The sequence below is a fragment of the Xiphophorus couchianus genome, chromosome 2, assembly GCF_001444195.1.
Source record: "Xiphophorus couchianus chromosome 2, X_couchianus-1.0, whole genome shotgun sequence".
Lineage (NCBI taxonomy): Eukaryota > Metazoa > Chordata > Actinopteri > Cyprinodontiformes > Poeciliidae > Xiphophorus > Xiphophorus couchianus.
The window spans coordinates 19,976,314-19,990,463 of record NC_040229.1 but is presented as its reverse complement, the minus strand read 5'-3'; the positions used below and the strand labels follow the sequence as shown (position 1 = coordinate 19,990,463).

The 14,150-nt window shown below is 37.4% G+C and overlaps 1 protein-coding gene across 3 annotated transcripts in view; it reads right to left on the bottom strand.

The window, feature by feature from the left end:
* The window catches only part of brsk2a (BR serine/threonine kinase 2a), a 196,017-nt gene that overhangs the window by 29,238 nt on the left and 152,629 nt on the right, over positions 1 to 14,150 (bottom strand). For all 3 annotated transcript variants that reach the window (XM_028003052.1, XM_028003032.1, XM_028003043.1), the window contains exons 5-8: positions 8,199 to 8,315; positions 3,857 to 3,890; positions 3,665 to 3,733; positions 1,462 to 1,608 (exon numbers count right to left, since the gene is read on the bottom strand). In XM_028003052.1, coding sequence (XP_027858853.1) covers positions 1,462 to 1,608; positions 3,665 to 3,733; positions 3,857 to 3,890; positions 8,199 to 8,315 — 367 coding nt within the window. The remainder of the gene's footprint in view (positions 1 to 1,461; positions 1,609 to 3,664; positions 3,734 to 3,856; positions 3,891 to 8,198; positions 8,316 to 14,150) is intronic.

Genomic DNA, 14,150 nt, shown 5'->3' with positions numbered 1-14,150 from the left:
GTTGAGAAAGTTTTTATTGTTGTGGAACCTTTGGTTTGTGAGATGTGATCTTTCATGCATCAACAAGCAAAATCTAATTAACCAAAGCGAACAGACAGTTGTATAATTATCCTGTAAGTGGATCCATCAAACTTTCAGGAAGAAAATAAAGAATAAACAAGCCCTCGCCAAATAACCTCAGACCCCCTCTTGTTTCGCTGTCTGCCCTTGGGTGTTCTTGCCTCTTGTGGTGGTGCTCACCACTTATCTTTAAGGATTCTCACTCTGAAAAGCTATTTGACATTCTGTGAGGTTACAACACATCCTCTGAGCTCCGTTTGGAGCTAGGAGCGGGGAGCAGACAGATACCATATTCTCTCCCAGCAGTTTGGTCTTAGTGTAACCCTTTATCGAGGACACTGCTGTTTTCTGGTGGGCATATCCAGGGATCTCAGGGTGACCTGCCCTCATCTGAGAGAGGGGAGATGAGAATAAGCAAAACAGTGTGTATACAGCATAATAAAGAGCTGTGTTTTGTTTTTTTTACCTCATGTAGCTAAAATACTTGCAAATAGAATATACCTTTTTTAAAATACAGTATTAAATTTTTTATTTGCTGTAAAATGCTGTCATCGTTCTTGAAGTTATTCTGACAATGTGAAAGATAAGCTACGGCAAAAGGAAATGAAGCAGCAACATTTACCAACTGCGGTGTCACCACATTTCCTCACAGGCACGAGGATGAAAACTGTTGCACTGATTCATAAAGATACCAGAGCGCCTCGAGAGGGTGTGTGCATGCAGAATGTGTATAAAAAGCCGCTGCTTCATTTTACGGTGTGCAGCCAAAGTGGCGATGTGCAAAAAGGCGTTCTGGTCAGATGAAACACATACTTTACTTTTTGGGACACAAAATGCTAGAGATGGCAAAAAAGCACCAAATACACATTTCTCACTTTGAAACATTGTAATCTTTAGAGATGCTTTGCTCAAACATGGACAGGAAAAGTGGAAGGAATTGTTAATCATCAAAAAAAACTAGGGAAACTGTTCACCTACCAGGAAGACCACAGCCACCGCTGTGTTTTTAGATCATATTTAGATCATAACATATTGTTTTTAAGCAATATGTTACAGGCCGCTGCAGTAAAAGGTGGTTCCACACAGACTCAGTTTGTTAAATACAAATGAACACCACAATTTTCTGAACTGAATATGTAGAGCCATTTGGTAAACAATGCAACCTTTTCTTTTAACTTCTAGATTATGCACTAATTTGTGTCAGTATATCACAAAATCTTAAAACACATTGAAAATTGTAGTTATAATCTAGCAACTAATGTAATGTTAAAGGAATAGTCCTTCCACAAACTGGTAACTTCCATGGATTAACACAAATTTGCCAAATTGAAACTGGCTAATAAAGAAAATACAAAAACACAAAAATAATCACTGCTCTGCCTTTGAGCCTCTGAAACTGACCGTTAGTCTTTTGGATGCGTCTACTTCAATCATGCCACGCAGAAGGTTCTGACAGTCTGGAGGAATAAAATGTGGCATGTGAAACACTCCCAACTTCACTTTCTCCAGAAGATTCCTTAGGTTGTCATCATCGAACGGCAGGGCACCCTGAGGAAGCAAGGAAGCAGAGAATCAGTTGAGGCAGTCAGCAAAAAGGGGAAAAAAATCAGTTTGTAACATGTAATAATACATTTCATTTATAAATCGCTTCTCAAGACACTCATAGATGCTGAAATAGATAAATACCCTTCAACAAAGTGTAATTTGAAAGAGGAAAAAGATAACTGATCCGCAATGCTACTAAGCAAACAAACAAACAAAAATCCTATAAGTCTTCCAGAATAGTTTCCCCAACCCCAATTATTTAATTTTCACAGCAGAGCATTCTGTTAAGTGCAAAGCAACACAAACAAAAAAAAAAAAACAGCAGGGAGCCGAAAATGGGTCTTTTCTAATAATTACCCTGATTTTTCGTTTACCTCACTCATTTGGCATTCTTTCATCAGAGTCATTTATCAAAGAGTACTGACACCTCACAGATGTGGCTGTGTGATGAATGGCAGCCTCTATCAGAGGACAAGATGGAGGAGAGGAAACCGGCAGGAAAGACAGACAGATTGGCTGACAAATGAAGAGTAAGTGGGGGGAGAAAAGGAAAGGGTAGACTTGTGTAACAGATTATCTGAGTGCAGTGTAACTGCTGGGGAGTATCCCTGTCTCTCACAATCAGACAAATGGTTATCTCCCAGCCAGACAGCAGAAGGAAACAGAAAAACAATTCTAGTGTTTCTACAGGCAAACAGTGGCCAAAAAATATATATATAACTTTTTTTGGTGTGAAAGAAGGGTCAAGATCAGAAAACAGTAAACATTCCCAGGTTTACATACCAAAAGTTTGTCTGAGACAGTAATACGGAGTGGAAGAAGCAAAAGAAGAGAGAAATACACAAAGCCTGCAGCAAAAAGTTGCCATGTCAGTGTTGATATTTATTTTGGGCTCCCTTCTTTCAGCTTGGCTACATGAATTATTTATTAGGCAGAAGTGTGCAGGAACTCCACTACAGCAGTTAATGTAACAAAGCTTAAATGGGTGTATGGCTGGGGGACCCACAGACATAATGTAGCTGGAGAATAGATCTTATTTTAGATACCACAGAGTGTTTAATGCAAGATAAGCACTGAAAAGACGCTTTGGATTGCAATTGAGTAAAAGTAATGTGTTTGACATTTTGGGAGAAGAGCTTGGAAGAAGTTGTAACCATAAACTTCAATGTATTTTATCTGGATTTTATGTGATTGACCAACACAACATATTGCACAATTGAGAGGCAAAAGAAAGAAAACACATTTTCTATTTATGTTTTATACAAAGAAAAAAATGTAAAAAATTGGAAACCATTTTTCTATTACCGATTTTTACTCCTAGGATCCCAAATGATATAAGTTCAACCAAATTGCTTTCAAAAATCACCAAATCAGCAAAAGAAAGGTTGGCTGTAAATAGTTTTATCTTTGTGGGGCTGTGAAGGCAGGAGATATTTGTTAAGAGGACGTTGCATCGTGAAGACCAAGGAACACGCCAGACAGGTTGGGAATAAAGTGACATTGAACGGCTTACATCATAAAACAATATGCCACTGCCAACATTATGCCAAAAATATAAAATATTCCACAACTTCAGAAAGGCTGAGACATGTAATTTCAGGCAAGTAGAGCAATAATCAAACTCGAAGCCAAAAGTCTCTTGGTAGTGGCCATTAGTTGTGCACTGAGCAAAGATATTATTCAAAGAAATCTATAAAAAGTCCCTGAAGGCGCTCTGGTCCTGAGAGACCAGAATTTAACTTGTTAGACCACATGCAAAACACTGTGTGGTGGGAAACCAACACCATGAATCATTCTGAAGACACCAAACTCACAGAGAAACTGGTGGGGATGATACAGTTAAACACAGGACACTTCCGAAAGAAAACCTGACAGAGGCTCTAAACAATGTGAAACAGGGATGAAAGTTTAATTTCCAGCAGGGTAACATCTAAAAGTCTATTCATTCAAGTTGCCAGCAGAAACCCGAAGGAAATCATGCTGGCCAGAAGCCCTTCAGACTTTAACCTGATTTTCAGTCCGGTTTCAACCTCTCAGCAAAGAAAGAGTTGGGACTCACCACTAAAAGAGCAAAAAGAATGACCCCACAGCTCCAGACATCTGCTTTCCTCCCATCGTACTTCTCTCCCTGAAGGAAAGAGGATTTGTTTATCAAGTTCAGACAGGGTTGTTGATATTACCAACATTTTTAATAAAAACTGAATACATTAATGCTGAAAAAATATTGTGAGGAGTAAAAAAAATCTCTTACCCTTATGACTTCTGGGCATGCATAGTGTGGCGATCTGGGAAACAGAAAAACAGCTTAAAAAACAAAATAAACAAGCAAGAGGAGAAAAGTCAACAGACTCTAAAGTAAGTCAGTAATGCAGTCACTGTAGTCTGATAAACAAACAGCTCTCTAAAACACATTAGATAGTAAACATATCCACTGTACATAGATCAAGGTGCTTCCATGGTTTAGACACCCTGAGGGTGTTCGGATGTCGTCCTCTTGGTTTTTCAGTCAAGGGCATCTTCCGACAGCAGACGGTAACCAGACCCACTAATCTTTACAGCCTCTGGATGGCCTGACAGTAAAGCCAATGACTAGATTGACACATCAATATCATATGAAGATTTATGGAGCGAGCCCACTAAAACTCCTCTGTAATCCTCCAGCTGCAGCTGAGGAGTAAACTTGTTATTCCTTCTATAAATTTCTGCAGAACTATGACATTCTCGTGTTTCAAAATTAATTAACTTGGAGTAAAAATAAGATCTCTGCATCACCCTGTAATTAGCTTCATTAAACAGCCTGTTACAAACCATTCACTTGTCTACTTAAACCTCTGAACCCTTTGAGATGTGTCCTCCACGGCTCCGTCTCCTTCTGTCTAGTGCCAGGGTATCTGACGTTAATGAAGGCCCATCCAGGGCTGTTTTCTTGTAAACTCATAAATACTAGCCTTGATGACCCGACTCCTTGAGCTGTCACAATACTGGTCAATCACACCACCAGCACTTCAATGGGGTAAGTGAGCCTATGCAAATATGTCCTTCCTGATTTGAAGTGTCACAGTGCACAATGCATTTAAGTAGGAAGGGAAAAAAAGACATTTGTAGTATCAATGTGTCATGAGCATCACAGCATACAAACCACAACTGGAATCTGCCTAGACATATACTTGGTATTTAAAGGTCTTAAAGGTTGATCACAGTGCAGAGGAGAAAACAAATAAAATATGCCTTAGATTAATCCTTTATTAGTATTAGAAAAAAATGTCACAAAGATACAGTATATCCACAGCACATGTGCAGATTGTCTTCTCCCTGATACGTTCTGGCAAACACATTGTTTGCTTATATGATCTATTAAGGCAGAATCTGTGTATGGGAAAACACTGTTACAATGTGTGAAATTTAATCTCAAAAAGAGGCTTACAGACGCAACAGCAACAAAAACATGCTGACAATTTTACAGTTCCTGATTCAAAAAGTAATCTAGGAAGAAAAGGGAGCCTCTAAGGTTTTACAATAGTTTTAAGAGATTTAACAAAAAAAAAAGACCTTCAATAAATTTACATATCAAATAAATAACTACTAAAAATGAGGTTCAAAAATTTCAAAGTAATCCATGGCTTGCTCAATGCAAATATTTTAGTCAAGATTAAAATCCATGGTGTTTAGTTCGTCATAATAAGCGCTGCCGGATTTGCCACTTGTCTTCCAAATTGGGGATACATTTGTGGCTCATTATCTCGTCATCTGGCAATTTCACTTTACATTTACAAAAATGTAAAGTGGATAACTTCATTGATAACTTCAATAGAAGTAGATGCATCTAAGACTTGAAAAAGTATCATTACTTCTCCAGTCCATCTTCTCACTTGCACTCTTCTATTGATAAAAAAATCTGAAACTAGAACATGCCAGTCATAAAAGTTTTCCCTTCCCTTCCACTGAAATTTTGCATTCAATTAAAAAAGTATGGAATATCTTTCCTTCCATTTAAGTGGTCAAAAATATCAATGAGATGCTTCTTTCCCAGAATCAGCTCTACTGACTGAGACCTGCAACTTTTTTTTAAGCAGCAAGGTGAAATGGAACAAATAAATTTTTTTCAATCTCAGAGTAAACAATGAGGTAGTGTTGGTCGACTTATTTCACTGCCTATGTGTGCTTTGGATAAAAAAAACAACTTAAGATTTAGAGAAATATTCAGTAGATATTCAGCTGAAAACAACAGATGTGCAAACATGTTTATAAGTCTAATATTTCACACTCTTGCAACTCTTCTCGATAAACACTGACCTGCTGATAACAGCTATGTGTTGTCTTGGAAAATAAAACTTTGGCTTATTTACTGGGAAGAATGAACTGATAATGAATGTTTCAGACCAGGTGTTATATACTTATGGAACTGATAACGGAGTTTTCAGTGAAGATGTTTTTTCTTCTTAATCCAACCGAAACTCCTTTGAACCAGGTTTGATTTAGGGACAGAGATACCAATTAACCACAGATGGGAGAAACTTAGAGAAACTCCTTACAGGAGAGAGATAGGTGGAAGGCACCGTGTACGTGACTGATAAGATATAAAAGGAGAATTGTATGTGTTAAGTTTCACTTCTTCTTCTTCTTCTTCTTCTTCCCTCTTGCTTTTCTTTTCTCACAGCTGAATTAGTTTTTACTATAATGCATACAATATACAGTACTCTGCCATATCAAACATAGGTGTGCTGGTATAATGCACAATGTTAATCTTTGGAGCCATATTTATAGCTCCACCACTTTAAACATGTTACAAATATAATTATGAAACATGCTGAACACTGCTGAGTTTGTTTAGACATGTGATTCCCTTGCTCCATGTTTGTAAACACTTGCTAGTTCCTCTGCTCCTTTAACGCATCTGCAAGTCTCCGTGTATTTATATGTCGGATGTTCTCTGAGGTCCCTGCCACCCTTCGCCACCCCCACCCCCCCACCCCCACTACCTGAGGCAAGTCTCATCTCCACTCGGCTCCATTACCCAAAGCAAATGGAATACATTTGTGTCAGACTGCCGCATGGTGAGAGGGGACCCAGATAAATCTGTTTAATTAAAAAGTGTCATATCTGCACTTAGGGATGGGGCAACCAGAAGAGCATGAATAATCAATAACCACAATTACAGTTTATGGCACATGTATTGGACTCCAGCAGATAAACATGTAGACACACTGCCCACACATTTCTGAGACACGCTCACAGAGTGATGATGGATCTGAAGGCAAAAAGAAGAAGAAAAAAAACTTCTAGACCTACTTTGGAATATGCATACCTCAAACATTAAACTCAGCAAATGCAGTGCACCTGGATGACATTAGAAATTCAACCAAGAAAATGCAAGGTAAAGTACATTAAAGAACAGATGGACTTAGTTAATAGATACTGCTGAGTAAGTAGTGCTAAAAATGTCTTATTTCACAGTAATCACTGTTAAAAGGTGACGTTTTCTGATTCACATATTCTATAGGCATGAAAATATGTGCACATACAGTTGGGCTGTTCTCTACCAATGAGTCACAAGAGTTTAGGCATTAGTGCTACTGATGGAAAAAAAATTATGCAACAGTTTCAGCTGGATGAATGCATCTGCATAATCATGGTGAAGTGGCCATGCATATGATGGGAGGATGAGAAGGACAGAGAAAGAGGGAGGGATAAACTGAGATCCTCATCTCTTCCTCGTGAACATATGTACTTTCTAAATTGCACGGATGTGACATTTCAGTTTAATCTGGACGGAGACAATCTGTGCAGGGCGCAGATGTCACAGGGCCTTCAAATCACCCAAATCTGAAAGCAGTTATATGACAAAGCAAAAATACTCCTGACAACATTCACATTAAAACACACCGAATTATCCTAATTCTGATCTGGCTCGTTTCATAAATTTTATTTATGGTCAAGGCAGCAAGAGTGTGAGAAACCTAACGTCAGTAACAAGAAGTCTGAATGGCTACAGAAATACTGCTGTTTTATCTTTTTGAAACTTTCAACCTCTGTCAAGCGATATGCTATATTTGCAAAAACAATGTAATGTTTGCCATTTAAGAGATTACAAAAGGAGCCGGTGATTGGTGTTTTTAAAGCAAACTGTGAAAAAGTTATTTAATCCAGACAGTTCAGGTTTAAAAAAGGAGCACTCATAACACAGGGACTTCAGGCTTCTACTTGATAACAGCCATCCAACTCTGAAAGTGACTTCACCTACAGGCAAATTCATTGTAGTTCTAGGATTGATGAGGTTAGTGAAATGGTAAATGTTAGATCATAAACTCCTCTGTGAGAGGGAAGGAGATGGAGATCAGTAATGTTTGGCCAAGGCCCTGACCGTGCTCCGAGACAGTAGATGGCAAAAGTCTCTACTCCGAAGATTTACACTGGGAGGTTTAGGATAGCGGCTGACCTGTTCACTCCACTAATCATTCCCTGCTTTTTTTTTACTCCTCTACTAAAACTGTAAGGAATATTTACATTTATAGCAGTTTCTAGCTTGCTAGATTTCTACACTGTATGATATGACTTAATGCGTTATAGTGGTAAATGCTTTTGACTGCACTTACCCGCAGCTGGTTTCCAATAGGCTGTCTCCAACCTGAAGAGAGGCCATACCAAAGTCTGCTATCCTGATGTTGTTCTTTTCATCTAGCAAAAGGTTCTCAGGCTTTAGATCCCTGTGGCTGTAAAACAGGAACAGAAACCAGTTAATGAAACATGAAAAAGACAAGATTATCTGATCTAATAAAGGAAACTGAGGAGAAACAAAAGGTCTTATTGAAAGGTCTATCAAACACCATAAACATTTTTGTGCCTGGAAAGAACAAAGCATCTTAACCTGCCCCTTTCTGTGTGCAACATCTCTCTTTGATCTGTCATGTTGAAGCCGCACAGCTCCCGCCTCAGTGTTGGGATAGTACAAGGTGTGACAGACCTCCTGCTGTGTCCTTTCCCCCCATCTTCTTCCCTCTCATCTCCCAGACAGCCACCAGCAAATGGGTGGCGAAATTGGGGATTCAGGGGAAGCCTGCCTCAGCGGTGGTGTTCATTAACTGCCATTCATTACCACTAAACACAGCAGGGGGGATAATATCCAGTGGACATCAACTTCCGACTTAAAATGGACCACTGAGAGGAATAACCTTCTCATGTCGTGGATGCTGAGGCTGTGTCTGAGGTTAAAGTCTCAATTTTGATGAGTAACAGCCGTAAGAGGAGCTGGGATACCATTTTATTGTGCATTTAGCATCCCTTTCAGGGATTGGGGTTATGTTACATCAGACTCTTTCACTCTGGAAATGTTTGCAAAGACTGAGAACTACTTTAGAAGTGTGTACAAAACACTGTGTGCAAGCACTGATATTAATCCATCTGTTTTGTCAGCACTATCCAAAAAGCTGTACATAAATGTTTAAACACTGTTTCAGTCAAGCATTTCATTTCTGTGGACAAGCAAAACATTTCCAAAAGGTCTTAAAATGAAGGTAAAATATTTGCTTAGCACTTCAAGCATGATGACAAAGTTATTTTCCAATTGTGCAAAATTACCACAATAAGGCACTAGGGTTTGAAGCAAATGATCCGGAATCCTGCGTGCCTATTTATTTAGAGCAGTTCAATCCCTGAATACAGAGTGTAACACAACTGCAATCTCCTAAGACATGGCTGTCCATCTATAATAAAAAAAGCCAGGGAACACTATTGTGAATCAGAGAAGCAACCAAGAAGTTACAGATAACTCTGGAGGAGTCATAGAAGCCAAAATGATCAAAGCACTGTAATGTGCAAGAATGGCTCAGTCAAAGTCCAAGACCTGAATGAAGTGAGAGGCTGCAGCTAAACTTAAAATGAGATTTTAACAAACCCTCTCCTACAAATCTAAGTGGATTTCAGGTATTTTGCAAAGAACTTTAACAGCAAAGTTGATAGAGACTTTATAAGACTTGCAGCCATATTAAAACAAAAGTATCAACTTAATATTGTCCTGAGTAAATACTTTGAATTGACTCAAGATAACCGAAAACATATATGCTTATTGTATATCCAAATCACAGTAGAGCATTATTTCGAGTTTGTCTATTTTATAAAATCCTAGTTATGTCATTGTAATGTAAAATATTCCGTAATATTTTACTTGCATATTGCAAAGCACAGTACAATATGCAACACAACTCTGAAAATGCTTTTTGACATTGTATAGAATTTAGATAAACCCATGTTGCATATTTAAACAATTTATAAATTGGAGTGCTAACATTAAGATATGATTGATAATGAGACAAATACTGTGATTTGGTTTGTAAACTGTGTTCCTTCTATGTGAATCTACAGAAATTCAGATTGCAAAAGACAATGCAACGGAAGATGCATTTTACATGTTATTGTGACATGACTGTGTGTTGATGTGAAAAACCAAGCAAGCTTCTAAAAAACCAGTTAAGAACCAGCTATACCAGCTATGGTACAGTCATGGAAGCACTAAGTTTGTGAAAAAAAAAAAAAAAAAAAACTTTTTACCCTCCAAAATGACTTCCCTTGTTCTTGTTAAAAAGCTCTCTTATTAGTCTACCAAATTTTATGAATATCTAATCACTATTTTTGATGTTCGTTGGCAAACCTTTGAAGTTTGTAAAGCATTGTAAAGCACTGACAAAACTCTGCCTTTGACAAAGGCAGAGGAAAAGATTTCTTCAGAGGTTTCATCAATGAATTTTACATTAGGACATGAGCTGGACAGTGGAGCTGTGCAGAACTTCTCTAGAGTCTGCCCCACCCTCAAAAATGTTCTACAGTCAAGCTGAATTCTTTGATATTCCTTTTTATTAATTCTGCAGTGTCTTCTCTTTCTTTAATTCTCCAGTCCCTGTTTTTTAAAACTCCCAAATTGTACTAAGCATATATACTAAATAAGCTCAATGTTGTGTGATATTTAGCTGCATGCTTTCAAACTTAATCAATGTTAGACTCTCTTAACTTCTCACAATACATTCCCAAATGGGGTTGAAAAGCCACAGAGCTGTCTAAACGTCATAAGCTTTACTTTCATCTTCTCTTAAAGCCAATGTTGGGAAAGGGGAGATGGCACCACAGTTGAATACGTCAGCCTTTGAACAATGCTTCATCAGAATGGACATTTAACCTCAGATGACATCAATTGTTGTACAACTCATTTCCTGCCCTCGGGGAGAAGCTGTCAGCAGGTTCGTTATCATGCTGGCAGTTTCTGTGATCCAAGCTATAATTGAAATAAGATACAGATAGCATTTAAAACAGTTGTCCCTAGGCTATAACCCCTTTTAGTTCGTACTGGAATCAGTTGAAGGTGGTGTCAGTCAGAGTTTTAGTTAATAATGTCAAAGCAAATGAGGCAGACGTAAACATTTACTGTTATAGCTATTGGCATGTTAAGCAGTAACACTGATTGTCTTCAAGGTAAATAGGTCTGCAAGAATCCTATTTTCAAAACACCTGGAAAAAAGGCATGAGACACAACAGGCAAAACAAACAAAACAAAAACATAGAAAAACCACCAAGGACACTATTAAGGTCAAAATATTTTTCCACTAGTGATGGTGTTAACATAAAAGTAAATATATTAAAGTCAATTCAATTCAAAAAGTGAAATTAAGAATCATTGCATAGCATTTATGAACAGTAAGAAAAAAAATACAAAAAAAATTAAAATTCAGTTACTTGTAAATAAATTCCTAGAGAGTTTGGCTGTCACAATGTTTTATGTAATGTGTCCATGGTACTCAGGCAACAAGAGCAGAACTGAGAATTGTGAAGCAGAGCCCATTCAAGTTTCAATGAGATTCATAAGACATGGTGCTTAATTGAACCACCACGCACTTATGTATCCAAATCACACGCTGCAGCTGTTGGTTCTATATGTGAAACGACTCATGAACCAGAGACATCACCAGGAGGATCTTACCTGGCTAAGAAAATAAACCACAAAAGATACAAAAAGGAAGATGAGTCTTAGAACCGACAATACAGAAGAGTCATTGTGTATTATTTTTTTATTTTAAAGGAGTCTTGACCAGGTATTTTTGGCATAAACTGTGCAGCACATGGACATACTTTCACGTAGGCTTACATTCCATAAATTAAAATGTAATATTTTACTTAACCTATCGACTGCATTTTGGATTCTTTGACTGTAAGTCACAATGATTAATAGAAATAACACTTGAAATGCACTGAATGTGTGTAATGGATCTGTCTTCTACATGAGTTTCACATCTAGAACTGAATCACTGAGTCCCTTGATGTTGTAATTTATTGAGATAAACTTATGCTCATGTTTTAAACAACATCCTCTCTGATCTAACCAGTGCTGGTCATTCCAACTCATTGCACATAATCAATTCTTGATATGATTTAAATTCAACATAAAGATCTAATAAATACATTTATCTTGTCACTGTGTATTTGTCTCCTACTGGACAGCATTTGAAGGAAAGGAACTGAACTGGATTGCATTCAACTTTTTTTCTTTGACAGCATAGAACCCTTGCATGTTTTATAATTCCTCAAATTTAATTTAGCAATTCTTACTGCATGGAATTGTCAGACATGACAACTTGTTTGCATTCAATGACTGCAAATAAGAGTAGTATGACAAAGTCCTTAAGTTTACATCCTTCATTATACAATCAACATGGTCATGAAATTGCTTAATAGAGAAAAGACAGCTGTGGAAAATACCACAAGTTCGCTGGACTTTGCCTTGTAGACTTGTCTGGACTGTGATTGGCTGGTCTGCCTGTCAATCATGATCAATGACAACCTATCAGAGCCTTAATGTGTTGGAACTTTCTAGAGTGTGGCAGAACAGGTGTTTTTTTGTAGTAGCTTGCAGTAGTTCAATAGTTTAGCAACTGTACTATCAAAAGGGAGTTATGTGTGATATTTGCTGATTATTTTTGTTTTGTTGCATCAAGAATTGTAAGTTGAGCGACAATAAAAGGACGCCACATCTTTGAACGGAATGCCTGCAGTTTTTTCAGATACAAATCACCACGCCCTTTAGTTCACAGCTCTCCACTGTTGGTACATTGACACAAACCATTTTTTAACACTGATTCCCATACTGCCTGGAATAGCATATGTGTGGTGCAAATCTGCTCCTCCAGAAACATACTAAACGTACACAGATTATTTCTTTATTTTCATAATGCATTAACTCTTACTTTATTAAAGATTTTCTGATATATGGAGTATTCTTTAAAAATATAAAAGGTTTAAGTCACATAGCCAATCAGAATGTCTTGTTCCCCTGCAGTGCATCAAATTAATCCTATCTGTCCCATCATAGAACTGTGCAGAACTGACAGCTTTGTTTTCTCTGTTGCACCTCAAATCCACATCGACAGTGTGTCTATGATCTGAGCATATCTGATGCACATAACCCCCCTTTGAAGGTTACAGAGATGAACAGGAAAAACTCATACGCTAATTGTTCTGCAGTATGAAGGTCTGATAAGTGCAGGACTATGTGTCTGTATGTTTTATTTTTGGTTGGCTAGCTATTACACTCCACAGTATAACATACATCATGAAACTTGTGTTAGATACGCTATAATTTAATATTATTGAAGATTTTTGTTCTTATTTTTAGATATTTAACTATTTGAAATATTTTGAAAAACGTCAAACGTAATAAGCTGTTTTGCTTAAAATTATGTTACCCTGGTTGCCTGTTAAGTTTATTAACTCATTTCCCAATGAAATGTCAAATATTGTGTTGCATTTTAACACATGACTTAATCATAAAACAACATCCTTTAAATATGTACCCCTTGGTTAATAGCAGGACTGACTTCAGAAATTCATAACTATAATAAAAATGTTCCTGAAGCAAACAGATATAGTCAAAGACATATGACAATTGCCAACAGTATTGTTGTGTAGTTTTGTTAAATCAAAAATACAAGTATATGTATATTTTTGATGGGTGTCTGTTCAGTCTAGAAAAAACTGAAATAAATCTTTCACATATTTTGGTTAAACTCATCAGAGGAAGTCTAAAGTTGATGCAAACTCAGAGTACATTTTATTCAGTCACATTTTATTTCCTCCAATAAGACCATTCCAGTTTTACTAGCTACCTCATAAAGAGTCAGCAATTACAGTGGATTTCTAACCAGAAAAAGGGAAACTTATATTTCCTTAAGCTTTTGATGTTTATTTTGGTGGATTTCACTTTATTCTTTTCAAATTTTGAGTAACACTAAACCAGGCCTGTATTGTTGCATGTAATGCAGTGACCAAGAAGTGGGATTACAATAACAGCCAGATCTGTAAAACACATATAAAAAACATGTCCTATTTGTGCCAAATCTTTGTGTGCAACACTGCGTTTTCTCTTAATCCGGAGGAGTTTGACAGGGGATGATGGGATGAGCAACAGACCTTCAAGGCAGAACAAACAAACAAGCTGCCAGAAGAGCACAGGATTGCCACAGATAATAAAAATCTGAAGCACCTTAAGATCTTTAATAACAGTAACC